The sequence below is a fragment of the Mustela erminea genome, chromosome 10, assembly GCF_009829155.1.
Source record: "Mustela erminea isolate mMusErm1 chromosome 10, mMusErm1.Pri, whole genome shotgun sequence".
Lineage (NCBI taxonomy): Eukaryota > Metazoa > Chordata > Mammalia > Carnivora > Mustelidae > Mustela > Mustela erminea.
In genome coordinates, this window is record NC_045623.1 from 6,747,519 (window position 1) to 6,773,623 (window position 26,105).

Genomic DNA, 26,105 nt, shown 5'->3' on the forward strand with positions numbered 1-26,105 from the left:
GGCTCCCAAGCTAGTTTCCGGCCACCTCAGCGGGAAGCGCAGACGCAGGCGGCTGGGTCTTCGGCTAGTGAGCTAGAGGTATAACTGTTGTCGCGGCAGAGGAAGTCAGGAGAACGTCTCCGGCCACCCCGGCCAGTGTTGGGTCCCTGTAGCCTGTGAAGATGGTGTTGCTTACGATGATCGCCCGTGTGGCGGACGGACTCCCGCTGGCCGCTTCGATGCAGGAGGACGAACAGGTGAGCTCCGAGATCCCCGCGACCCCAAGTCCCTGCCGGAGCTCTTCTGTCAGTACCGGATTTCTTCTTAGAACCCAGGAGACTCTTGCACCCTCGACCCCTCTGAGTTGCTCTTTTATCCTTTGGCAGTGGAGGGACGACTTGTGAAAAGAAATCTTTCCTGACGGAGGAGGTTTATTTTTGTCTTACCTGTTTCTCTACAGAAAGACGCGCCGGTGTAGGGATGGTTTCAGTCGATTGTGATCACCCAGTGGTAACAATCACTGTAGGTAACTCTTAAGAGACTTTGTTAAAATTCGGGGTTTCTAATTTCTGCTGCTGTTAAGGCTGACAGGTCCTGGGAAAAATCAGCTCCTAAGTTCTTCAAGCTCTTCTGTGGCACTTGATCCTTGACCTATCTTGATGACATCTTTTGAAAGTGGGTGAGAGAATATTGCCACATGTAGACACCTGTTTGAAGTTCAGTACAGTACTTTCAAGGTTATGCCCAATTCCCACCTCCTCCAATAAGCCTTACTAAATTTCTACTGTTGAAATTATAAATCCTGTGTTATATTCCTGTAATGCCTTGTTCTTTTTATTTTACTATTTTCCTTTGTCTTTCAATAATTTGAATTTCCTAGGAGGCAGTAGACAGATCTTAATCATCTTTGTGTTTCTCATAGCTTTTACCACAGCAGTTTTATGCTAGCAAAGGTGCTCAAAAATGTATTGAATTGATGAAAAAAAACAACCACCACCCCAGATATCTTGAAAAGAAGCTGCTTTGTGCCTTACAATCACAAGGGAAATTTCTTGTGTGAGACTGGTTTCTGGAACAAGGTTGGGCAGTCTCTGAAGAAGGGAGGCTGAGAATGCAAATTATGTAACTTATTTCAAGTGTACAATTTTCGTTCACTTTCTCATTCACCCTAAGTAGTTAAAAAACAAAACCAAACTTAAGCCTAAAAAAAGTGAGTTCTAGAAAAAATTATTTTGTACATATCTCTTCTTAGGCTTTTCATTCATACATTGTTGAAAAAAAAACCCATTATTAAACACATAAATTGTGTCAAGCGTGGTGATAATACAGGAGGTTAGAGGACACAGTCCCTACTTTCATGGAGTTTATAGTTAATGGGAAACCCAGAAAACTAATGCATCTCCACTACTATGGAAGAGGAAGAAGGCTCTGTGGCTGTTTTACTTACAGAAAGGAAAAGTTCAAAGGCACTTTTACCTCACTCCTTTACCTTACAGAAAAGGTATCTAGTTTGGTTTTGGGAGACCAGAAGTCCTCCCAAAATAAATGACTTCTAAACTGACAGTATTGTCTAGTCATAAGGAAAGCTTTTATTTGGTTATACGCCTTTTTATTTTTATTTATTTATTTATTTTAAAGATTTTCTTTATTCATTTGACAAATCACAAGTAGGCAGAGCAGCAGGCGGGAGCAGGGAGTGGGGGAGCAGGAAGCAGGCTCCCTGCTGAGCAGAGAGCCCGATGTAGATTGAGCCAGAGCTCAATCCCAGGACCCTGAGATCATGACCTGAGCTGAAGGCAGAGGCTTAACCCACTAAGCTACTCAGGTACCCCATTATATACCTCTTTTAGGTTTGACTTGGAAATCTGTTTATTTTCACATGTAGGAGAATAGTGATACTGATCACAAAGTTGCAGGTCATGCTAAGTGAAATATTTTCTATTCATTGGACAAAACAAAGTCTAATCATTATAGTGTGCCCTTAATTTTCAGTTGTAAAATACTTTTCTCCCAATCTGTTAAGAATTTTCAAGGACCACTCTACAGAAGGAGTGGAATTATTAAAATAAGTGTAGGAATATGACTTGACAAGGGAGATAGTGCGGGAAAATTCTTGTTGAAGGATATGTACATAGTTTGGGAAAGGGTTTTCCCAGGGAGAAGTCTGGTCGGTTTATTGCACTGAATTTCAGTGTGGGCAAGGAATGCAGTGAATTGAAAGGCTATTTGATATTAGTAGTTCCTTATTCTCTGCCTGGTACTTTACTGAAAAAAATAATTGAGATATTTTGTGTGTGTGTGTGTGTTTAAAGATTTTATATATTAGTGCTTTGGGGTGCACTCACAAGTGGGGGAAGGGCCAGAGGGAGAGAATCCCAAGCCACCTCTGCATGGGGCTTGGGGCTCCATCCCACAACCCGAGGTCACTGCCCCAGCCAGAATCAAGAACTGGAATCAAGAGTCGGTCACTCATCTGATTGAGCCACCCAGGCACCCCTATTGTGTGTTTCTTAATTTAATTCCAAAATAGTTGTTGATTTATCAGGATGGGTTACTCTGTTTAATTGACAAGGAAAGAAGTTTTCCACAAAAATATTTTTGCGATGGCAGTTCCATAATTATTTCCATTAGGAATTTGGACTTTGAGGGCTCCTGGTGGCTCAGTTGGTTAAGTATCTGCTTTCGTCTCAGATTAGGTCTTGGGGTCCTAGGGTCGAGTCCTGCATCGGGCTTCCTGATCTGTGGGGAGCCTGCTTCTCCCTCTGCCTCTTCTTCTCTCTCTGTCTCTCATGAATAAATAAAATCTTTAAAAAAAAAAAAAGAAGAAGAAGAAAGGTATTTGGTCTTTGGATAGTAGAGTCTTTCCTAAACTTTTAATATCTATAAAAATATGAATCCTAGGTTCTTTTTTATTATGATAATAGTATACAGAACATTTATAGAATACCTACTAAGTGCCAAGCATTGTGCTAAAGCCTGTCAGGGATATGGCATCCATATCAGTCTTCATTCATTCAGTCACATTCATTCAGTCTTCATACCAATCATATTAGGATAGTTAGTATGTTTATTATTCCCATTTATAGATAGGAATCTCCCAACTTAGAGATGAGAGGTTTTTTTTGTAGGAGTCAGGTAGCTAATAAATAGCATAATGGTATTTTTCATCAGTTTCTTAATGTCTGCATTGTTGATATTTCATATCAGATGATTCTTTGTTTTGGGAAACGGTCTTCTGCATTGTAGGAGGTCTCCTAATACCCCTGGCCTCTACATCTTCAATGGCAGTAGCACTACCATCACCACCACCTTCCCGTTGTATAATACTCTCAGACATTGCCAGGTGCAGTTGGCAGAATCACCCATGGTTAAGAACCCCTGATTTTTCATCAGTAACTGTCTGACTCTAGTGTAGAGCCTTAGTGCATAACTGGTACACTTTACTGCCTTGTTCTGAAAACAAACAGACAAGCAAACAAAAGACATTTTAAATCATATATTTACTTCTTAGGAGTCCAGAAACAACTTTTTAAGAAATGGATATTTCAGCCAAATAGTTTTATAGTTAAGTACCTTAATTTTGTTCAGTCCAGATAATTCAGTGCACTTTTTCAATTATTTATACTGATCATTGATATCCTGTGTTAGGTGGTTAGTAGATGCTAGTTCTGTACAAACTGCCTTTCTACTGGAGTTGAACATTTATTCAATATTACTCAACAATATTATTATTGTTATTGTTATTATATATTGAATAATGTATTATTCAAAATAATACAGTAGAGATTCAAATTTAAAAAATAATTTAGGCAGAGTATCTCATGCACTGTTTCCTCTGCTTAGCTGCTTAGTCAGGTGGGGTGGTAGAGAAATGAACTTTTAAAATCTAGATTCTGATATTCTTTTTCCTTTCTTGTACCTTTCTGGTATGTTTCTCCTTTTTTGATGTTTGTTTCTTTATCTACCTTTCTGCTCTACCTCAAAACGAAGGCTGTTCCCTTTTCTTTCAATTTGCCCCAGTTCTGGAGACTTGAAGAAGGTGTTTATCTAACCAAGTATTCAACAGGGAGCATCAAAAAAGCAGATAGTCTGTTGTACATTTAAACTGCCACACACACCCCAATTACTGAGGTTCATTAGTCATCTTACTGTAATTGCTTTTAGAGGAAAATGGTTGGTTCTTGGTGCTTCTGGCCTTTGACCAGCTGAGTTCAATAGGAATTTAAAAATGATAAGAGCTTAGCTAAACATTCTTGTAAAGACAAAAGGTGGCATTTGATATAATTAATTGTTCACCAGACCTAGGTGATAGCAATAAGTATTATAGTTGTATGGTATATTTCTACCCTGTACCTTTTATATTATATATGGAACCAAATCTAAATATGCTATTGGATGACCTCGAATTAGTTTCAGGATTTGTCCAGACATTCACATCCAGTTCACTATTGGATCTAGCACATCTTTACATTATACTTTATACAAGGCTCATCAAGTTGTTCTAGATGAAATGGAAAACAGAATGAGAATATCTTAATCTAACTGTTTTTCGGTAGTCTAGTGACCATGGGCCCTTTGTGACTTTAATCTTAAAAGCAAACTGAGGGTCTCTCTGTACAGTAGTGAATATGTTGTTTTGTGAGATCTAGATCAGAGCTGCCACAGTTTCTTGAGCATTTCCTGTGAAGTAGACTTAATATCAAATAGTAAGATCACCCAGAAGGTGAATCTGTTATCACCAAAGCAATATTAATTGTAGAGGTGGTATAGCATGCTTAGGAACAGGGACTCCAGAACTAGACTGTCTGGGTTCAAGTTCTTGCCCCTCCCCTTATTGGCTCCTCCTTGAGAAAGTTTTACTTCATATGCAGAAAATGGGCATAGTAGTTTAAATCACCTCATACATAACTGTAAAGATTATTTAAGTTAAATTATGTAAAGTGTTCAGAACAGTGTTTGGCAGAAAGTGAGTGCTGTCATTTAATTTTATTAATTTGCCTATTTCTGAAAAATCTTTTCTGGTTTCATTTTGCCTTTCTGAAAGTTCACATTGGAACTGTACATATTTGTGGGTACAAATATGCAGTAAACAGGAATGGGCAAATGAATAATTCCCCATTACAAAGCTTGTCTGTGCTTATTGTAGATAATTCAGTAAATATGTATAAACAAAAGGACCAAAATGTTAATGGTGATTATTACTAAAACCCCTACTTAAATTATACCCATTTTAATGTATAATCTTAATCTTTGTGTATATGAATAAAATTAAATAATGGGTAATACTGTAAGACTTTCACCTATTTTTTTCACTTAGTTTGTAGTGAATATCTTCTCATGTCATTATATATTATACAACATTTTAATGGCTGTATAGCATTCCTATATATAAAGATACCAGATGTTATTTAACCAATTTCCTATCCTATAACTGAACAGTTTTTTTTTTTTTTAAGGTTTTATTTATTTATTTGACAGAGAGAGATCACAAGTAGGCAGAGAGGCAGGCAGAGAGAGAGGAGGAAGCAGGCTCCCCGCTGAGCAGAGAGCCCGATGCGGGACTCTATCCCAGGACCCTGAGATCATGACCTGAGCCGAAGGCAGCGGCTTAAACCCACTGAGCCACCCAGGCGCCCTATAACCGAACAGTTTTTATTTTTATATGCATCTGTAGTTATTTTTTAAGATACGGTATGTACATATATTTTCAAATACAGAATTGCTAGATAAAACAATATGCAAAATTTTATAATTTCTAATACATATCACAAAAATGACCATCAGAAAGATTGTGCCAGCATTGTGTTCTTGGCGATGGTGATGCAAATGGAACCAGTACTGTAAAATGTTGGTTGGCATGCCATAATCTCTCTAATCTCAGTGTCGTGCATTGGCAATCACTGCTTTGTTCATTGAAAGTCCCTGAAACTGTAGCTTGCTTTTGTACATAGCTTCTTGTAGTCCATACAGTTATTAGTTTCTTTTCTCTTAGGTTGCCATAGTGTTTATAATACTTCTTATAAAGTCAAAGGATTTGTACCAGTCTTTGACAGTTTTTTTTTTCCCATATATTTCTTCAACTCGTTCCTTTAATGTGCTCACCTGCCTTTAGCTGTCAAAAAAGAGTTTTACTTAACCTCTGTGGTTGCGGTTGTTTTTTTTTTTAAACATCTTTTATTTATTTATTAGATAGAGAGTACAAGCAGGGTTAGTGGAAGAGGGAGAAACAGGCTCCCCGCTGAGCAGCAGGCCCCATGTAGGGCTTGATCCCAGGACTCTGGGATCATAACTGGACCGAAAGTTAGACGCTGAATTGACTGAGCCACCCAGGTGCCCGCGGTTGTGGCTATTTTTAAAATACCAATTTCTGGGGCACTCGTTAAGCGTCTGCCTTCAGCTCAGGTCATGATCTCAGGGTCCTGGGATAGAGCCCCCCACATTGGGCTCCGTGCTCAGCAGGAAGACTGCTTCTCTCTCTCCCTCTCTCACTTCCCCTGCTTGTGTTCCCTCTCTCGCGGTCTCTCTCTGTCAAATAAATAAAATCTTTAAAAAAAAAAAAAAATACCAATTTCTGAGTTTCACCTCTGCAATACTGATTTAATTGGTTAGGGGTAGGGGAAGATAGGGCTTGAGTAGTTTTTGTACAACGCAGGTGATTTTAGTGTAAAGCCAAGGTTGGAAAATCATTGATCAATGTTGATATTATTTCTTGGTACTTTAGTAATATTTCCAACTTTATTTGCATCCCTCTCTGTCTAATGTAGGGTCAGATCTCTTCCAAATGCCACATATATAATGGCATTGGTGAAGCAAGCAAATTGGCTAGTACCATTCAAATTTAGGAATGTGGATATTGTGCACTAGTTCAAAGCATGTGATAGTATTCACTCTCCTTTACTAGCTGACCAGTCATGGAAAAAAAAGTACATGCAATACAGGTTAATATAATAACATTAATATAGATTATAATGTTAATTATTGTTAATATGTAAATACACACATATGTACATATATATATTAATATAGAAATATTTCTCAAGTAAAGAGTATCTTTTTTTTAAGATTTTATTTATTTATTTGACAGACAGAGATCACAGGTAGGCAGAAAGGCAAGCAGAAAGAGACGAGGAAGCAGGCTCCCTGCTGAGTAGAGAGCCTGGCGCCAGGACCCTGGGATCATGACCTGAGCCGGAGGCAGAGGCTTTAACCCACTGATCCACCCAGGCGTCCCATCAAGTGAAGAGTATTATAACAAATCATTGCCATAGAGGCAGTACTAAACAAGATAAATCTACAAATAGATAACTTCTAGTGGTGTCTGCCTAACTCTTCTGGTTCACTTCATGCTTATTTACTTCCTTATTCACACTGAAATTTCCAGTTCATTATTTTATTTTATTTTAGATTTTATTTATTTATTTGAGAGGGAGCGCGCACGAGAGAGCACTGGGGGGAGGCAGAGAGCATGAGTGAGGGGAGAGGCAGACTCCCTGCTGAGCAGGGAGCTGGATGCAGGCTCTATCTATCTCAGGACCCTGGGATCATGACCTGAGCTGAAGTTAGACACTTAACGACTGACCTGCCCAGATGCCCTCATTTTAAATATAGCTTAGAACCCGCTACTTGTACGTTTGCTTATCTGCCGCTTTGATAATTTTATCATTGCTTCCTTGTTTTTATTCTTAACTGAGTGGTTCACTATCTAGAATTTCTGGGTTTCACTTTGTATTTTCTAAAAGTTAGACCTCAGATCCAATCCACAGATCTTTTGAGGAAGAACCTCAAATAAATGCTTTTTTAAGGTACACATTTAGTTATAAAACATCTCTCAAGGAGATACTGTGTTCTAGTGTTCAAAATAAATAATCTAAAATAAAATAATTCCTTTCTATCAAATGGCAAAAGTCCCCTCCCACCCCCCCCCCATGCTGTATGTGGATGCATAAATAATGTATATTTGTTTTCCATTTCCTTTTTTCCTGTTCGGAACTAATTGGTTAGTGAAGTATGATGTTCTCCTTTTGAGATGACACTACTATTTTCCTCATTAGGCTCTTTTCCTTTTTTTTTTTTAATTATTAAACTATTTAAAAATTGTTCAAGAAAATACTGCCTGTAATTCTATCATCTGAATATTGTTACTTTCATTTTGTATGCATATGTCCCTTGCTATCCAAACTCAGAAACCAAATAGATTTATTCAGTAAAGAATATTTGACTTTTCAGTCTTGGTCCTTACTCTTGCTCATTTTTACCCAGTTGCATTATAGTGTTTCTAGTAATTAGCAGTTACGGGTGCATACATTTAGTTTTACTTAAATGTTCAATACTGTAACACTTTGTGGAAGATTTTGCTTGATATTCCAAGTAAAAATGAGATTCATTGGTCTGTTTTTCCTAGGACTTTCCCAGGTATAGAAAATGTCGTCCAGTTATGTGCCAGTAAGTGTGCAAATGAAATGAGTTAGGAGGAGACCACTGACCTAATAGTGGAAAAAACACTTGATTGAAAATTAAGAGTGCCTTAAAGACAGTCGAGAAGTACAGTTTGCTTCTTGGCAAATAGTGTGATTTTCTTGAACAACTAGGGGGTTTGGTCTTCCTTTTTGCTCTAACATTCGGCCATTTTTCTTTTGTTAAAAATGAATCTTGCTAACCTTTAGTTAAAGATTTTATTTACATAGAGTCCTCGTAGTATGATGCTGCTGACTAATTGTTTTGGCGTTTTTTTTTTTTTTTAAGATTTTATTTATTTATTTGACAGACAGCAATCACAAGTAGGAAGAGAGGCAGGCAGAGAGATAGAGAAAGGAGGAAGCAGGCTTCCTGCTAAGCAGAGAGCCTGATGCGGGGCTTGATCCCCGGACCCTGGGATCATGACCTGAGCTGAAGGCAGAGGTTTAACCCACTGAGCCACCCAGGCGCCCCATTTTGGTGTTTCTTGTGTGTGGAAAATTCTTAAATGATGAAGGTGTCTTCTTTCAGTCTGGCCGGGATCTTCAACAGTACCAGAGTCAGGCTAAGCAACTCTTTCGCAAGTTGAATGAACAGTCCCCTACTAGATGTACTTTGGAAGCCGGTGCCATGACTTTCCAGTGAGTATAATCCCATTTCTTTGTCATCATTTAAGTATGAGATACAGTAGATATAAGTACACCTGATAAGAATGGTAATAATTATTTAAAAGTAAAGAAAAATTTAAAAATACTTTCTCTTCATGGAAGCAACTTCCCTGGCTCCAGTTCTGCAAGACAGAGATCTTGGTTTGTTTATTAAATTGGATTACAATAAATGAACTGTTATCTTATGTTTAATGAGTGCTGTACCCATCGTGTAATAAAAGATAATTTTTTGCTTTAGGAGCTTCTTAAAGCCAACATTTACTAACAACACAACCTTGAAAAGTCACGTACTTCTCTAGGCTCCGTTACCTCTATAAAAATAGGGAACATGGTCCTAGTTTTGTGAGGGTAATTTAAGAGCATCTCAGTCGATGGTTATATAGGCAGTGCATATAGCCAAAAGGGGGATCAAAAGGACTTTATTGAATTTCAAATTATCTACAAATAATTGGTATTAAATGTTTAATGCATGTCGAGTTTAAGGGTGATAAAACAGGAAAGATTTTTTAAAAAGAGGGCAAGAAGATTAAAGGAAAATAAAATAGGATTAGCTAAGTAATCCTTGCTATTTTAGGAACTCAGAAGCTAAGACAATAGAGACCTGGGAGGGACCTGCTGTTTAACTTGAAAGGGAAAATAAAAGATCTCCACCCATTAGAAACAAACAAGTATACAAAACCAAAATGAAAACAAACCCTGGTTTATTGGTTAAGAAAGTAGTAGATATTAAGTTTTGTGGGTTTTTGTTTTGTTTTGTTTTATATTTTATGTATTTATTTTTTGGTGGGCAGCAAAGCCAGGTTTATTGAATGAAAGTAAAGTTCATTGAATGATAGAGTGAGTACAAAGCTCCCAAAGAGGCTGGGGACTCCAAAGGTTTGCCTGGATGTTAAGTTTTATAAGCTATTAATTTGTGTAGCATATGAAATACTTTCCACAAATCCAGTTTTCAACATCAAAAAAATAAATATAGGGGCCTAATTATATATAGCATTTTTTTAAATATATATAGCATTTTTATCTCTACCATGGGTTAAGAACATTTTCTTCTATATGGTTCCTTTAGTAACTTTATAATCTCTTCTCATCCATAATTTCCATCTAAGAGCTATTTATTAAAGATTATCCTTTGACAGACCACATGTTAAGTTCTGCCTTTGATGTCCATAGCTTTTATGAGCTTATCTTATTAGCAGAGAGAAACATATGTACAGACAACTAAACTATGATACCGTAGGGCAAGAAGTGCTGTAATTCAGTTATAAATGAAATGCTTTTGAACTAGAAAGAAATTCCCATTTGTAGGGAGTAAGTTTTGAGGAAAGGGGATAGAAGGAGAATACAGAGAAATTTCATGGAAAAAATTATAGTAGAATCGAGCATATGAAAATGAACAAGGTTTTTCCAGGTACATAAAAGGGTATTACAATTAGAAATACATATTTATATATAAGCAGAAGTCCGTGAGGATGTAAAAGAACCCAAGTTTGGAGACCAGTCTATACCTGTTTTGGAGCCACAAGTACTATATCAAAGAGTATCATTTTATTTTGTAGGTGTTAGGGAATCCTGAGTGTTTTTAAGCAGAGTAATAGATCATATTTACTCTTTTGGAATAAAATTGATAGTTTATTTTTTTAAAGATTTTATTTATTTATTTGACAGAGAAAGATACAGTGAAAGAGAGAACATAACGGGGAATGGGAGAGAGAGAAGCAGATTCCCCTGCTGAGCAGGGAGCCCTATGCAGGGCTCGATCCCAGGATCCTGGGATCATGATCCAAATCGAAGGCAGACTCTTCTTAACGACTGAGTCACCCACGCGCCCCAGGAATAAAACTGGTAGTTTAGAAGATGGTCTAGATTGAAGGCAAGGAGAGCAGTCGATTCGGATGCCCAAGCAAGAGAGAGAACAGCAGCAGCAGCAGCAGCAGCAGCAGCATCATTTTAAGGGGCCTGAGAGATTATATGATACACTGTAAACTGCTCTGTGGAGTCCCAGGATGCATTAGGAGCCACATAGTAAGAGTAGGGATAGGGGTATATATAATACTTTATGCCCTTATACTCCTACTTAAACTAATGACCTTCTGATTTTATTTAATGTACTTGGTCCTCTGAATATAATTATTGCTGAAATAAAGAGTACCATGGCTGGAAAGACATTTGAAATCACTGAGTGACCTAACCTCTTCCAAGACATCTCCAGACATGTAGTCATATAGACATATAGCTCCTTCCAGAGTGCCAGGGAGCTAAGAGGAAGTCACTTCTGTTACTGAGTAGTTTCTGATACTGGATAGTTTATACAGAGTTCTATCCTGGGAATTAGGGAATATTGTTTGTCGTAAGGTCATTATCTGTATCCAGTAAACACCGTGGCATTAACTTCCAACCTTTTTTTTTTTTTTTTTTTTAAGATTTATTTATTTATTTATTTATTTATTTGACAGATCACAAGTAGGCAGAGAGGCAGGCAGAGAGAGAGAGGAGGAAGCAGGCTCCCCACTGAGCAGAGAGCCCGATGTGGGGCTCGATCCCAGGACCCTGGGATCATGACCTGAGCCAAAGGCAGAGGCTTTAACCCACTGAGCCACCCAGGTGCCCCTAACTTCCAACCTCTAAGCATCCACCAAAATTTCCAGTCCATTGTTCTTAAAACTGGAAGGAGTTTAAATATGTGTATACTCCTTTTTATTCATAATCAAAAGGTAGATGGAGTCACAACTCTTGAGTTTTTAAGAAAAAGTCTTAGCTATTAAAATATTTTTGCTGAATTATATAATAATAAACATATTTAAATATTCCTTTTTGGAATATGATTCTAGTATTAAGATGATGTTTGATATTTGATTCCAAGGATTTGTGGTTTGAAATTGACTTTCTGATTTAGCTAGCCTCAAAGGGCTTAGGCTAGAATATTTTCAAATGTTTGTAAGGCACTGAGAGTCTGCTTCAGGTTGTTGGATGTATTGTTATTCTATAGACAACTTTTTCTTGTTGTTTGTTTTTTTGTATTTTTTGTCTCTCCAGCTACATTATTGAGCAGGGAGTTTGTTATTTGGTTTTGTGTGAAGCTGCCTTCCCTAAGAAATTGGCTTTTGCCTACCTAGAAGATTTGCACTCAGAGTTTGATGAACAGCATGGGAAGAAGGTGCCCACTGTGTCTAGGCCCTATTCCTTTATTGAGTTTGGTAAGTTTTTTGCTCTTCATCTCTATATCAAGAGAGCAAACAATATGGAGAAGCTGTTTGTTACATTGACAATAATTCTGATGCATTTTTTTCTGATGTTTACTTACTGAAGGTTTGAATTCTGTCTTTTATATTCCATCTCTTTTTGTCCTTTTGAATGAATGAGACTTCTTCTCAGTAGTTTTCTCTGGTCTTTTGATCTTTTTCTTAGAACTTGTTGCCCTTTGCCCTTTTTTGTGATTTGGTTTGATTCATCATCAGAACTGTGTCCAAAGATCTACTGACTGGTATATAGTAGCTGAGTTCTCCCTGCCCCCAGTAAGGCTGATTTCCTGGAAATCAAAACTTAGAAATCAGAAAGAAGATGGTTCTTTCAGATCCTCTAGTTAAAAAGAAAAAAAGTAGCTGGAAAAGGTATGGTGCTGGGGAGAGATAACATTTATTACATGCAGAAATAGTGAGTGTGGATGTCCATGTAAAATAATTACAGAAAGATTCATCACCAGTTAAATATCTGATGGCAATAAATGAAAGGAAATGTCTTGAGTACCCTAAGTAGTGGAAGTGAGAATAAGTGTGATTAGACTAAATTATTGCTATTTTTAGTTAAAACAGAAATTGGTTTTACTGTTTCCAAATTTCTGGAGTGTTATTAATTTGCTAGATAAATGGTTATCTTACTTTTAGAAATAAAGAAAATTTAGCAAAACATTCCGGTGGTTCATAACTACAAACTCTCCAAGTGCTAATTTTTATAATGTCTGGTTTTTCAAATTTTGTTTTGAAGATAGGGTCCAGTAAACCCAAGGAAAAAATAAGAATAGTGTATCAAGGTCACATAGGAAATAGTTGGTACACTCAAATTAGCTTAAAGGATTGAATACAAAGATGAATGGGTTATAGGCGAACCACAAAGTACAGTAACCTGAGATCAGTAATACAGTAATTGTTTTTATCCCTAGGCCTGAAGGGATAAGAGAAAGGAACAGTTTTTGGAACTTCGAAGGAAAAAATTTATAGAGAAGTCCAACTTGAGAGGAGCAATAACATCTGGTTGGAGGGATACTGCCAGGGTGACTTCTCAGGGAGAGGTTGGGAATAAACACCCTAATGTCACTATCTGCTCTCATGCCTCACCCTTGGGATTCCCCCATTGGCTGAACCTAACCAGAAGTACCAGGCCAAGGAGCCCACGATGTGGTCTGTGCAGGTCAGCTTTCTGAGGCAAAAGCATGGTGCAGAAAGGTGGAAAGGTCTAAGGAGGCAAATGAGAGGTATCCAGCTCATGTAACTTATGATTTTTGCCCAAAGTTGAAAATAAAGTCTTTAATAATAAGTTTTTCTTTTTACAGGTTTGAGAAATATAGACATAGGCTAGCCATGAATAAGATTGCAGTTTTGTAGTGGGATTTTTGCTTTACCTGAAGTTTAAGAACAGAGTAAAATTAGAAATGTATGTTAAAGAAAATATTGGAGAAGAATAAATGAAACAAGTTGGGATTGGGAGGGAGACAAACCATAAGTGACTCTTAATCTCACAAAACAAACTGAGGGTTGCTGGGGGGAGGGGGGTTGGTAGAAGGGGGGTGGGGTTATGGACATTGGGGAGGGTATGTGCTATGGTGAGTGCTGTGAAGTGTGTAAACCTGGAGATTCACAGACCTGTACTCCTGGGGATAAAAATATATGTTTATAAAAAATAAAAAATTTAAAAAGTTTTAATAGTGCTGAGGTCGGGGAAAAAAAAAAAAAGAAAATATTTTAAGACAGTGTTTTTCTCCCTTTTGATGATAGAATAACCCTTGCCATATTAACCTATAGTGATGCTAGATTATTGTCAGGATCCTTTTCAGGGAATGTGAAGAATTAAGTAGTGAAACCCTAAGGATCCTTGGACCATGTTTTGAAAATCTCTGCTTTCAGGAAAGGCTTACTGCAGTGGGTCTTAATTTCTCTAAGATCTTGAGAGCAGATACTTCTCATTTAAAGGTGTACAGAGGACAGACATTTCTCTTTTTTGGTCATCTATCTGCATTTTATAAATGAAGAAATCAAAACTCAGATTCTGATGCTCACTCAAAAGCTTGCTTAGCCATGGACAATTGCAGATCCAGGACTAAACTCAAAAATTCCTATTCCCTACAGTACTTTGATGAACAAAGTTGTTCATGGTCACTTCTCTTCATTATTCTAGACACCTACATTCAGAAAACCAAGAAGCTCTACATTGACAGCCGTGCTCGGAGAAACCTAGGCTCTATCAACACTGAATTGCAAGATGTGCAGAGGATCATGGTGGCCAATATTGAAGAAGTGTTACAACGGGGAGAAGCACTCTCAGGTATGTAAAGCATTAAGAGTCCTCCTATAGACAAGGATAGCTTATTTTGGGATACTTTTTTTTGCTGTCAGATTCTGTCTAGCACTATTAAGAAATTACCTCTTAGAGACAGATTACAGTATAAGACTTCCAATATAATATTTTTCCCTAATATGATTAGTTTTTATTGAGTTGGAACATTGTGATGGTCTCATTCCATATCAGAAGCAATCACTGCTTCCAATATATTTACAACATTGAATATTTACAGAAATACATAAGGGAAATAAAAGAAGAATGAGAGGAAATTGTCAAAGATTTATTGCAGTGGTTTTCTGGCTAGCCACTTTGGGAGACTTTGTTGCTGTCAGATCAAATGTCATAAAATGCCATGCATTCCTCTGCTGAAAAACTTAACAATGTGGTTTTGATTTGAATCTCCCTGATGGCTAGTGATGATGAACATTTTTTCATGTGTCTGTTAGCCATTTCTGTGTCTTCTTTGGAGAACTGTCTATGTGACAGTCTTTGTGACTACAAGATAAGATCTAGTCTCTAGTCTCATTTCTTTTCTTTTTTTTTTAATTTTTATTTATTTATTTTTAATTTCGGTGTTCCAGAATTCATTGTTTATGCACCACATCCAGTGCTCCATGCAATATGTGCCCTCCATAATACCCACTACCAGGCTCACCCAACCTCCTACCTCCCCTTCAAAACCCTCAGTTTGTTTCTCAGAGTCCACAGTCTCTCATGGTTCGTCTCCCCCTCCAGTTTTTCCCAACTCACTTCTCCTCTCCTTCTCCCATGTCTTCCTTATGCTCCACAAATAAGTGAAACCATGTGATAATTGACTCTCTCTGCTTGACTTATTTCACTCAGCATAATCTCTTCCAGTCCTATCCATGTCGATACAAAAGTTGGGTATTCATCCTTTCTGATGGAGGCATAATACTCCATAGTGTATATGGACCACATCTTCCTTATCCATTCATCCATTGAAGGGCATCTTGGTTCTTTCCACAGTTTGGCGACTATGGCCATTGCTGCTATGAACATTGAGGTACAGATGACCCTTCTTTTCACTACATCTGTATCTTTGGGGTAAATGCCCAATAGTGCAATTGCAGGGTTATAGGGAAGCTCTATTTTTAATTTCTTAAGGAATTTCCACCCTGTTTTCCAAAGTGGCTGCACCAACTTGCATTCCCACCAACAGTGTAAGAGGTTTCCCCTTTCTCCACATCCTCCCCAGCACTTGTTGTTTACTGTCTTGTTAATTTTGTCCATTCTAACTGGTGTAAGGTGATAGCTCAATGTGGTTTTGATTTGAATCTCCCTGATGGCTGGTGATGATGAACATTTTTTCATGTGTCTGTTAGCCATTTCTGTGTCTTCTTTGGAGAACTGTCTATTCATACCTTCTGCCCATTTTTTGACATTGATTATCTGTTTCGTGTGTGTTGAGTTTGAGTAGTTCTTTATAGATCTTGGATATCAGCCCTTTGTCCGTACTGTCATTTGCGGAATATCTTCTCCCATTCCATGGGTTGCCTCTTTGTTTTGTTGACTGTTTCCTTTGCTGTGCAGAAGGTTTTGATCGTCATGAAGTCCCCAAAATTCATTTTCGCCTTTGTTTCCTTTGCCTTTGGAGACATATCTTGAAAGAAGTTGCTGTGACCAATGTCGAAGAGGTTACTGCCTATGTTCTCTAGGATTCTGATGGATTCCTGCCTCGTGTTGAGGTCTTTTATCCATTTCAAGTTTATCTTTGTATGTGGTGTAAGAGAATGTTCAAGTTTCGTTCTTCTACACATAGCTGTCCGGTTTTCCCAACACCATTTATTGTAGAGACTGTCTTTTGTCCACTGTATATTCTTTCTGTTTTATTGAAGATTATTTGACCATAAAGTTGAGGGTCCTTATCTGGGCCCTCTACTCTGTTCCACTGGTCTATGTGTCTGTTTTTGTGCCAGTACTATCCTCTCTTGGTGATCACAGCTTTGTAGTAAAGCTTGAAATCGGGCAACATGATGCCCCCAGGTTTGTTTTTCTTTTTCAGCATTTCCTTAGCAGTTCGGGGTCTCTCCTGGTTCTATACAAATTGTAGGATTGTTTGCTCCAGCTCTTTGAAAAATGCCAGTGGATCAACTTACTTTTCATTTTTACTGCGTGCTTATAGTATGCAAGGCATTTTGTTCTCTGTAATGGAAGATAAGGAGATTGCAAACTTCTTTCATGCTCTCTAATTCACAAATGTTCTGCCTCAGCCCAGTCAGCTTCCTCACCATTCCAGACTTGTTCTTTTAAGATCCAGATGAGGACTATCTCTTCCAAGAAGCCTTCCCTGATTCTGATAGCCCACATCACATTAATCTTTTTTGTCCTTTAAACTCTTAAGACACTTAGCTATGTAACAGTTTTTTAAGCACATATGGGTGTGTACACGTATATGTATACCTGTGTACTTAACTAATTTGCCTTAAAATACATGTATATTTACCTAATGTTTAAATGTTACCTCAGTGTTTAATGTACTCTTTAAATGTAATATGTATGTATTTCATATCTATTACATATACTTGATTTATTTCTCTCACAGTCATGACCACAAATCATTGCCTTAGTAAGTATTTCATGAACTTAGCCTTGTGATGTCATTCGTGGGTAGATGCGTTTTCCTTTATAATGAACTGCAGATTGTAACCTTCATGGTAGTAGTCAGCAGTTGTTCCAGCAAATAGCTTCACACTCTTTAAACATCAAATTTTGGATGAATGAGTCTATAAATTTTCCTCATAACAGTCTTACTGTTTCTTCCTGGGATAAAATAGACCAGAACAGGAATTTTTCTTTATATCAAAAGTGTATATATGGTCAGTTTATCAAAAGTGTAAAAGGATTCTCTTCTAGTGCTAGCTGATTGGAAAAGAAGACAGTTGACCTTTGAACAGCATGGGGGTCAGGAACTCTGTATAGAACTTTTGACTTCCTAAAAACTTAACTACTAATAGCCAACTGTTGACTGGAAGCCCTCCCCTTAACATAAACAGCCAGTTAACATGTTATTCTGTATGTTACACATATTATATACTATATTCTTACAAGTAAGTTAGAGAAAAGAAAATGTTGTTAAAATCGTAAGAGAAAATACATCTGTAGTATTCTATTAAAAAAATTCATGTATGGGGCACCTGGGTGGCTCAGTGGGTTAAAGCCTCTGCCTTCAGCTCAGGTCATGATCTCAGGGTCCTGGGATCAAGCCCGGCATCAGACTCTCTGCTCAGCAGGGAGCCTGCTTCCCTCTCTCTCTTTCAGCCTGCCTCTCTACCTACTTGTGATCTGTCTGTCAAATAAATAAATGAAATCTTAAAAAAAAAGATTTAAAAAAATTCATGTATGGAAGTTGAGAGGCAATGTGGGGGGTTTAGAGGGTAGGAAAGGAATAAATGAAACAAGATGGGATCAGGAGGGAGACAATAAGACAATAAGAGACTCTTAATCTCACAAAAACAAACTGAGGGTTGCTGGAGGTTGGGGGGATAGGGAGAGCGTGTTTGGGTTATAGACATTGGGGAAGGTATGTGCTTTGGTGAGTGCTGTGAAGTGTGTAAACCTGGTGATTCACAGACCTGTACCCCTAGGGCTAATAATACATTATATGTTAATAAAAAATTATTTTAAAAAATTCATGTATAAGTGGAATGTGCACAGTTCAAACCCATGTTGTTTAAGGGTTAACTGTACGTTTCTAATATTAATAACTTCATCTGATTGGGAGGATAAGAAACATTGTCATTGTCACAAAGTAATTTATAGGTAGCATAAGGGAAGAGACATCAGTTGAACCCTTTGTGTTAGGCAATATGGTAGGGGGACTTTATTATTTTATTTATTTATTTTTATTTTTTAAAAGGTTTTATTTATTTATTTGTCAGGAACAGAGAACACAAGCAGGGGCAGAGGCAGGCACAGGGAGAAGCAAACTCCCTGCTGAGCAAGGAACGAGACGTGGGACTGGATCCCAGGACCCTGGGGTCACGACCTGAGGTGAAAGCAAATGCTTGACTGAGCCACCTGGGCATCTCATGGGACTTTATCTTTTTAAAGATTTTCTTTATTTATTTGAAAGAGAAAGAGAGTGAAAGTGTGAACTGGGGGAGGATAGATGGAGAGAGAGAGAGAGAATCTCAAGCAGATTTTACATTGAGCACGGAGCCTGACATGGGGCATATCCCATGACCCGGAGATCATGATCCAAGCCAAAAATCAAGGAGTCAGATGCTTGACTGAGCCATCCAGGCACCCCAGGGGGACTTTACATATATCTTACTCATGCTTTAATCTCTTGTGAATGGGTGGAATCAAACCAGTTTTACAGATAAAGAAGCAGACTCAGAAAAGTTAGGTATCTTGCTTTTAGTCACACTGCTAGTTCCTGGCAGAATTCATTGGCCTCTGCAGATCCTTGTCCATCTTCAGTGTGTGATAGTTTTAAATGGATATATAAACAACAAGAGCTGTTAAATGTAGCAGAAAGTAGATGATGTGAAGTGAACAGGGAAAACTTCTTGAATTTTGATAGACCAGGAAGAAGTGAAGAGTGGTATTTTAAGAGGGAGGAATAAAAAGCATGTCTGAACAGAGCATATCTGAAGGATAGTGAAAGGATTAGCCTACCTCAAAAAATGTTTTCTTCCTCTTTAACTTCTTCATAATAAGAATCCATCTTTTATGTCTTCTTTCTCTAATTTTTTAAAAGATTTACTTGTTTATTTGAGAGAGGGAGAGAGAGGGCATGTGATGGAGAGGGGCAGAGGGAGAGGGAAGAGAGTCCCCAGTGGACTTTGTATTGAGTGCAGACCCCACTGGGGGGCTTGACCCCAGGACCATGAGATCACGACCTGAGCTGAGACCAAGAATTAGTTGCCCAACCATCTGCACCACCCAAGTGCTCCTCTATAATTTTTTTTTAAAGATTTATTTATTTATTTTAGAGAGGGAGAGAGAGAGAGTGATCAGGGATGAGGGGGAGAGGGAGTCTTTTGGGGGATGGGGGGGCAGCAAAGCAAGGTTTATTGAGCAAGAGCGAAGTGATAGTACAAGGCTCCCAAGGAGGGAGGGGACCTAAATGGGTTGCCCAGGGAGAGAGGGTCTTAAGCAGACTCCCTGCTGACCACGGAGCTCAACATGGGGCTTAATGTCACCATCCGAGATCACAACCTGAGTCGAATCAAAAGTTGGACGCCTAACCACCTGCACCACCCAGGCACCCCTCTTTCTAATTTTTGGTTTTAGAGCTAGCCTGCCGTGCTTTTAAGACCTAAGTAGCTCCTGTGGGTTCTTTCAGCAATATAAAATTATGCCCATTTTTACTGTCTAAAATAGCTGTTTCTTTTAAGCCGTGGGTTTTGTTTTTTCATTTAGGTCTGTCATTCTATTAGACTGTAGGTTCCCCAAATAGAGGGGTCGTGTATGTTGTGATCATCATTGTATCTTTCAGCACTTTCCTTGGTGCCTGTAACAAATATTTGCTCAGTGACTTCTCCCATCGGTGGCTTTGTCTTCACGATATCATGTATTCTAAATGTTCCTGTATACGATATCATGTATTCTAAATGTTCCTGTGTAAAGGAATTCTCCCAACTATTGTTTATTTCATATGACTTAATATTGTTCTGCTGATTTGCTAAATCACTGACCATTGCCAGACTCTGTTTTGGGCACTGGGGATATAGCAGTAGACATAGTAGTTAAGAACCTCTATCTAGTAGAGTGTCCATTTTAGTAGACTGGCTGGAAAGATTCCCCACAGCATTGTCATGGTTATTTCTCATCTCCTAAATTTTCTTATGTGACTATTTTTCTTACAGGACAAATTGCTAATTTAGAAGTGGCTATCATTCTTTTGTCATTAAGTAATAGCACATTTCTCAATCAACTCAGTCTCTATTAAGCAACTCCAAATATTCCAGAAGTATTCCCTAAGGAAGAACAAATTCATATTGCAAAATAGTTTTTTTCCAAAAATTTAAAGAACTAAAATGATCAGAATTCATTTATATCACACTGAGAATTTGTTTGTATTATTAAAATATGTCATGTATTTTAGTCCAGTCTCGTTGCTTCTCTAAGTGCTCAGGTAACAGTTATAGAAGGCAGTTACATTATAAATGTCCTTTGTGAAAAACAAAACGCAAAAGTTTCTAAAAAGCTTAATTTAGTAGGTATTGGTGGTTTTCCAGCAACTGTGATTATATTTTAGTTAAAAGACAACTTTCCTGTGTCTGTTGAAATATAATTTCTAGTAGCATCATAATAGTTTTTACCGTGTAGAGAATCTTGGGAATTTGGTAGCAGCCACCATTAAGATACAGCTCAATACTCAGCTTCTGATTAATTGAATTTTCTGGTCACTTGAGTCTTATCTTACATGGATTATCATTTTTCAAGGGATGAGAGAATATGATTTAGACCATTAAAAAATGATGAAGATGTTTATCATCAACTAACACTTCTCAAAGGCTTATCATATCCAAGGATTATGTTCAGTTTACAGCTGTTCTCATGTACCTATAATCCTGTGGTACAGTTAGTGTTGTTATCCTCATTTTATAGATGATGAAACTGGGTCTTAGTAGAGACTAAGTGAATTGACCAATGTCCCATGGCGGGTGTAGCTGAGATTCGAACCAAAGACTCTAAGACCAGAGCCAGTACTCTTAACCATCTCACTGTACAATCTCAAGAATTTGAACATAATTTAGTCTGGTAACTTTAAAATGCAGTGTAGTTTTTACAGTGCATCAGGGTCATAGGCTAACCCTTAAAATAAAAACTATTTAAGCTTCATGGTTGTTTGGTATGGTCCCACTCGTTTAAGTTATTTTTATGCTTAATACATTAGACAGAATACTTCAGGGACTAATTACTGTTTTCCTTTTTTCCTCTTTGACAGCATTGGATTCAAAGGCTAACAATCTGTCCAGTCTGTCCAAGAAATACCGCCAGGACGCGAAGTACTTGAACATGCGTTCCACTTACGCCAAACTTGCAGCAGTCGCTGTATTTTTCATCATGTTAATAGTGTATGTGCGATTCTGGTGGCTGTGAAGTAATGAATGCAGTCACTGGCAAGGGTGAACTTAGACCCCGGCAGGTGTATGTTTTCAGGAAGCTGAGCTCGCAGAGATGTGTATTAGAATTCCAAGTGGAACTTCTGCCTCTAAAGACCTTGCAAGGAAAGACATGCCCTGAAAATGAAATGTTACACCTCATTTGATGAAGCTTACCCCTTTGTAGAAAGCCTCTTTTGGGGGCAGAGGCTTTCTCTGGGTGCTAGGCTGTATACATTAGGGAACAGTAGATTGTTTTATTTTGTCTTTTCCCTCCCAGTGTCTTTACATTTTTAAACAGCACTGAGTGGGGCATTTTCTTTCTCTAATGGAGTCATCAGTGATATCTTGCTTAGCCAACCTGTGCTAACAACAGGCTGAAATTCCTTCAGAGAAGGCAGCCCATTGGGAAGTTTTATGCCTCTATCTAATCAACATTCCTTTTGTTGGTGACATTTGTGATTTTCAGTTTTTGATGGCCTTGTAAACAAGACTCCACTATGTGAAGGTTAATTGCTGTGCTACAAAGATCTTGTCTATTGGCCCCTATAGGAAGTTAACTTTTGTTGTTTTCCTTTTATGACATTTTGCTTATTGCACAACTGCTTTAGGGTTAAATGAATTATATTAAGATGCCTTGAAATTATATTATAGCACTCCTTGATTAAGAAGCTAAAGTGTTTTCTGTCATTTACTCCTTAAAAGACTTAAATTTAGTTTGGGACATTCTTAATTTTATCTTTCAGCATCCGGTTTATATTAATAGAAGATTAAGTACAGCATACAGATAGCCAGAGTCCCCCGACTTAATGGGAAGAAAGGCCCAGCCTGTCACTACAGTTTTGTCCTGCCTCTTCTTTCTTTCTCCACTGTAGTTTTCCCCACTCTCTTTCCCTCCTGCTGACATTTTAAAAATTCCTCTGCACCCAGTAGTTTCATGTCCATAGGCATCCTCTCAGGATATTCTCAAATTTCAAAATGGAAAATGTTTAGCCGTGTAGTTAGATTTAAATTTTTATAGAGCATCTACTCAAACTACTAAATACCTTTATCTGAGAAAGTCTCTGAGAACACCTCATACCTACTTCAGTTTATGTAAATTCTCTGAGAATGTTCTAAAGGTAGATAACTCATTTAAGTGGCTTCTATTAACAAATAAAAGTACCTGTGATTTTTCCCTTTTTTGCTCAGGGATGATGGGGATTTCCTTTTACCTTCTGAGGTAGAATTTTTTAAATGGGGAGAATAGACCTTTTAAATTATCACAAGGGTCTACAATATAACCTAGAATTTACATATACTGCAAATATTTCTTTAAGTTGTACAAGAAAATGAGCCAACTTCTTACTTCTTAACATCTTTGGAGAGAACTTTAACGAGTAAACAATTTTATAACTAAGGATCATCAAAGCTACTGTCTTGATTCCTGGTAGAGAAAAAAAAATTCTGTTTCCTTAATAACAAAGCAAGGAGAAGTGGCTTATTTTGTTTCTGATAAATTTACAGAACTAGAATAACATTTTTTCTTTCCGATTTGGACCTACGTCTGCCAATTGGAGTATGTGCATGAAATATGAAGTTACTTTTTATAGAGAATAAGTGCTTTTAAGTCCCTACAAGGCTTGTCCCTAGAGTAATGATGTTGGTAATAAAAGCCTGAAAGTCTGAAAACCTTAGTGGAACCATAGAATTTGGTTCTTCTGTAGGAGTGGAGAGTGGCAGCTCGTTGTTGAGAGTTGCATGCAGCAACCAAGTGGCCAGCAATGAAATAAATACTTCTAGAATGTTCCCTTCAGTGTGAAGTTTTGTTATATAGTTATTTTGTGTACATGAAGCTTCCTGGGTACATTTCTGCCAAACTCACTGGGTTAATTAAAAAATGAGGATGGCGGCAGAATGATGAATAAAGGAATGAGAAAGTGGTTAATGAGAAATGTTAATGATGGTAGAAAAATGAGAACAAGACTGTCATGATGTGGCTCCCACTTCTGTTCTTTATGGGAGGTAGCAGGAAGATGTGACCAGATGAAATGTGTCCGTAACCAATGAGGCATGTAAAACAGAATGTGATAAATGCTATCTAGTGTTATTGGGGGCACATTAAGGAAGGACACCTAATTTACTTTGGGAAGGAGTGTGATAAGAAAAGGAGAATGAGGTATTCCAGACAGAGTCAGTAGTTTGTGCAATATCATGAGTAAAAGAGTAAGACCCATACTGGGTATGGTAATTAGCTTGGTTCAACTTAACTTACTGGGTAAGTTTGGGCAGTTGAGACTTGAGGAAGAAGAATCAGACTGCTAAGTTGTAATAAAAAGACTTGTAATAAAAAGACTTGTCTAAGGAGTTTAGACCACACTAATGTCAGTGGCAAGAGATGGCATCAGATTTATGGTTTCAAATGATCTTTCTGGCCAAAGTATAAAACATGTTTTAGGGATAAGCCTGAAAGTAGGGAGACAAAACTGAGGAGCCATCAGAAGTAGAACGAGGCATAGGAGGCAGGTTTCCAGCGATTTTCAAGAAAAGAGTTATCCCAGGTACCAAGTAAATTTAGTATTGACAATGTTGGCTTTGTTTGGAGCTTATATCTCACATTCACGAGTCAAAGTAAGTACTGTTTACACCATATGAATGAAGAAACTTTACGGGGGATATTTCTCTTAAGGCACAGAAGAGTTAGTGATTTGCCTGAAACTGCAGAGCTAGAAAGGGATGGAACTGAGATTTGAACCTAAGCAGTTGGTCTCCAGAGTCTGTATTTTCTCCACTCTACTGTACCACTGAGAGATCAAAATAAGTACCAAAAATGTATTTTGAATTTTATAGTTAAGCACTTCATCCTGCCGGCAGAGGTTATTCCAGGGGAGTGGGCCAGAAGTCCTGTTGCAGTGGGCTGAGCATTGTGTGAACCACTGGGACCTAAAGGTGCAGAACTCATTTTAGAAAGTAAGTTTTCTGGTTGTCATGACATTGAACTTCATAACATGCTTTTATTAAGAAGTCTCACAAATGTTAAAGTGTAATAATATTTGGCACATTCTACATACATCTGTTCATTTAAATGTTTAGTGGCTATTAAGCTTTTTGGAGAACCTTGAAAATCTGATGAAAGGTGTGTGCCTTTATGCCCAGAAAGATGTTCAGTGTACATGCGTACATGCATGCATGAAATGGGTATTCAAGAACTCTACAAAGTCTATTCATGCTGTAGTGGTCCCTGATCCCCATTTAGGAACTCTCCAGATGCATAAAAGTGGAACTCAAAGGTAAGTACCCAGAAGCCTTGAAAACTGTCCAGCTATCGTGACTTGGAAGATTTCTACAGTTTGTACTAACTTTGTGGATGAGATGTATTCTTGAGAATTGTGTATCCTATCCCCAAATTCTATCAAATATTTTCCTGTAATACATTCAGGGATCTGGTTCCACAGAAAAACTAAAAATTTGGTCCCAGTTCCTCAAAAATCATAGTTAAGGATCTTAAATTTTAGCTTTTCTACTTTTATCACTGGGAAGTCTTGCAAAAGCAAATGAAAACAAATGGATCATTCCTGCATACATGGCATTTAATAATACATGTGTAAGAAAACATCATCTGAATTCCCATCTTCTTGGGAGTTTTCATAACTCAGGGCTTGAATGTTGGTGACCACACAAGGAAGGCTTTTGGTTGCTGTAATCAATGACACTGACAGCCCCACCAGCTTATCTTCAGACAGCTCAGCAAAAAGGCGAAGAGTAGTGGTTATATAGGTGTTACTACTATAATTGCACATTAACTGCTTGGACTCCTTACTACTTTCCTTTTACATCACCCTTTTATTTTTTATTTATTTATTTATTTATTTTTTAAGATTTTATTTATTTATTTGACACAGAGAGAGAGAGATCACAAATAGGCAGAGAGGCAGGCAGAGAGAGGTGGGGGTCGGGGAAGCAGGCTCTCTGCTGAGCAGAGAGCCCGATGTGGGGCTTGATCCCAGGACCCTGAGATCATGACCTGAGCCGAAGGCAGAGGCTTAACGCACTGAGCCACCCAGGTGCCCCTACATCACCCTTTTAAACTCAGTACTACCGTGTTAATGCCAGAAATTTAAGAGCTAATTGTACCCCTATTTCCTGTGGTAAGATTGTCAGTTTGCTTTCCTAGTCTGGCCCCACTGTATCATTCCAGACTACTTTTCCTCTCCTCATCACCTCTTATTTCAGTCCACCAAATTATCTAGCTTTCTCTAAACAGTAGAGCACTTTGCCTTTGCCTTGGCTCATGCCTGCCTTCTCCCCAGACGTGTTTTTTTTTTTTTTTTTTTTTGGTACCTTACCCCTATCCTTTCCACTCTCAGTCTACTGAAGTTCTGCTCTTCTTTCAAAG

The 26,105-nt window shown here is 38.0% G+C and overlaps 1 protein-coding gene across 1 annotated transcript; it reads left to right on the forward strand.

Annotated features, from left to right (window-relative positions):
* On the forward strand, window positions 1-24,795 carry SEC22B (SEC22 homolog B, vesicle trafficking protein). The gene is made up of 5 exons (XM_032301996.1): window positions 1-236; window positions 8,965-9,074; window positions 12,135-12,295; window positions 14,490-14,636; window positions 21,574-24,795. Exons 1-5 carry the CDS (start codon window positions 162-164, stop codon window positions 21,726-21,728), a joined length of 648 nt encoding a protein of 215 aa, XP_032157887.1. The 5' UTR covers window positions 1-161; the 3' UTR covers window positions 21,729-24,795.
* Window positions 24,796-26,105: the final 1,310 nt, after the last annotated feature.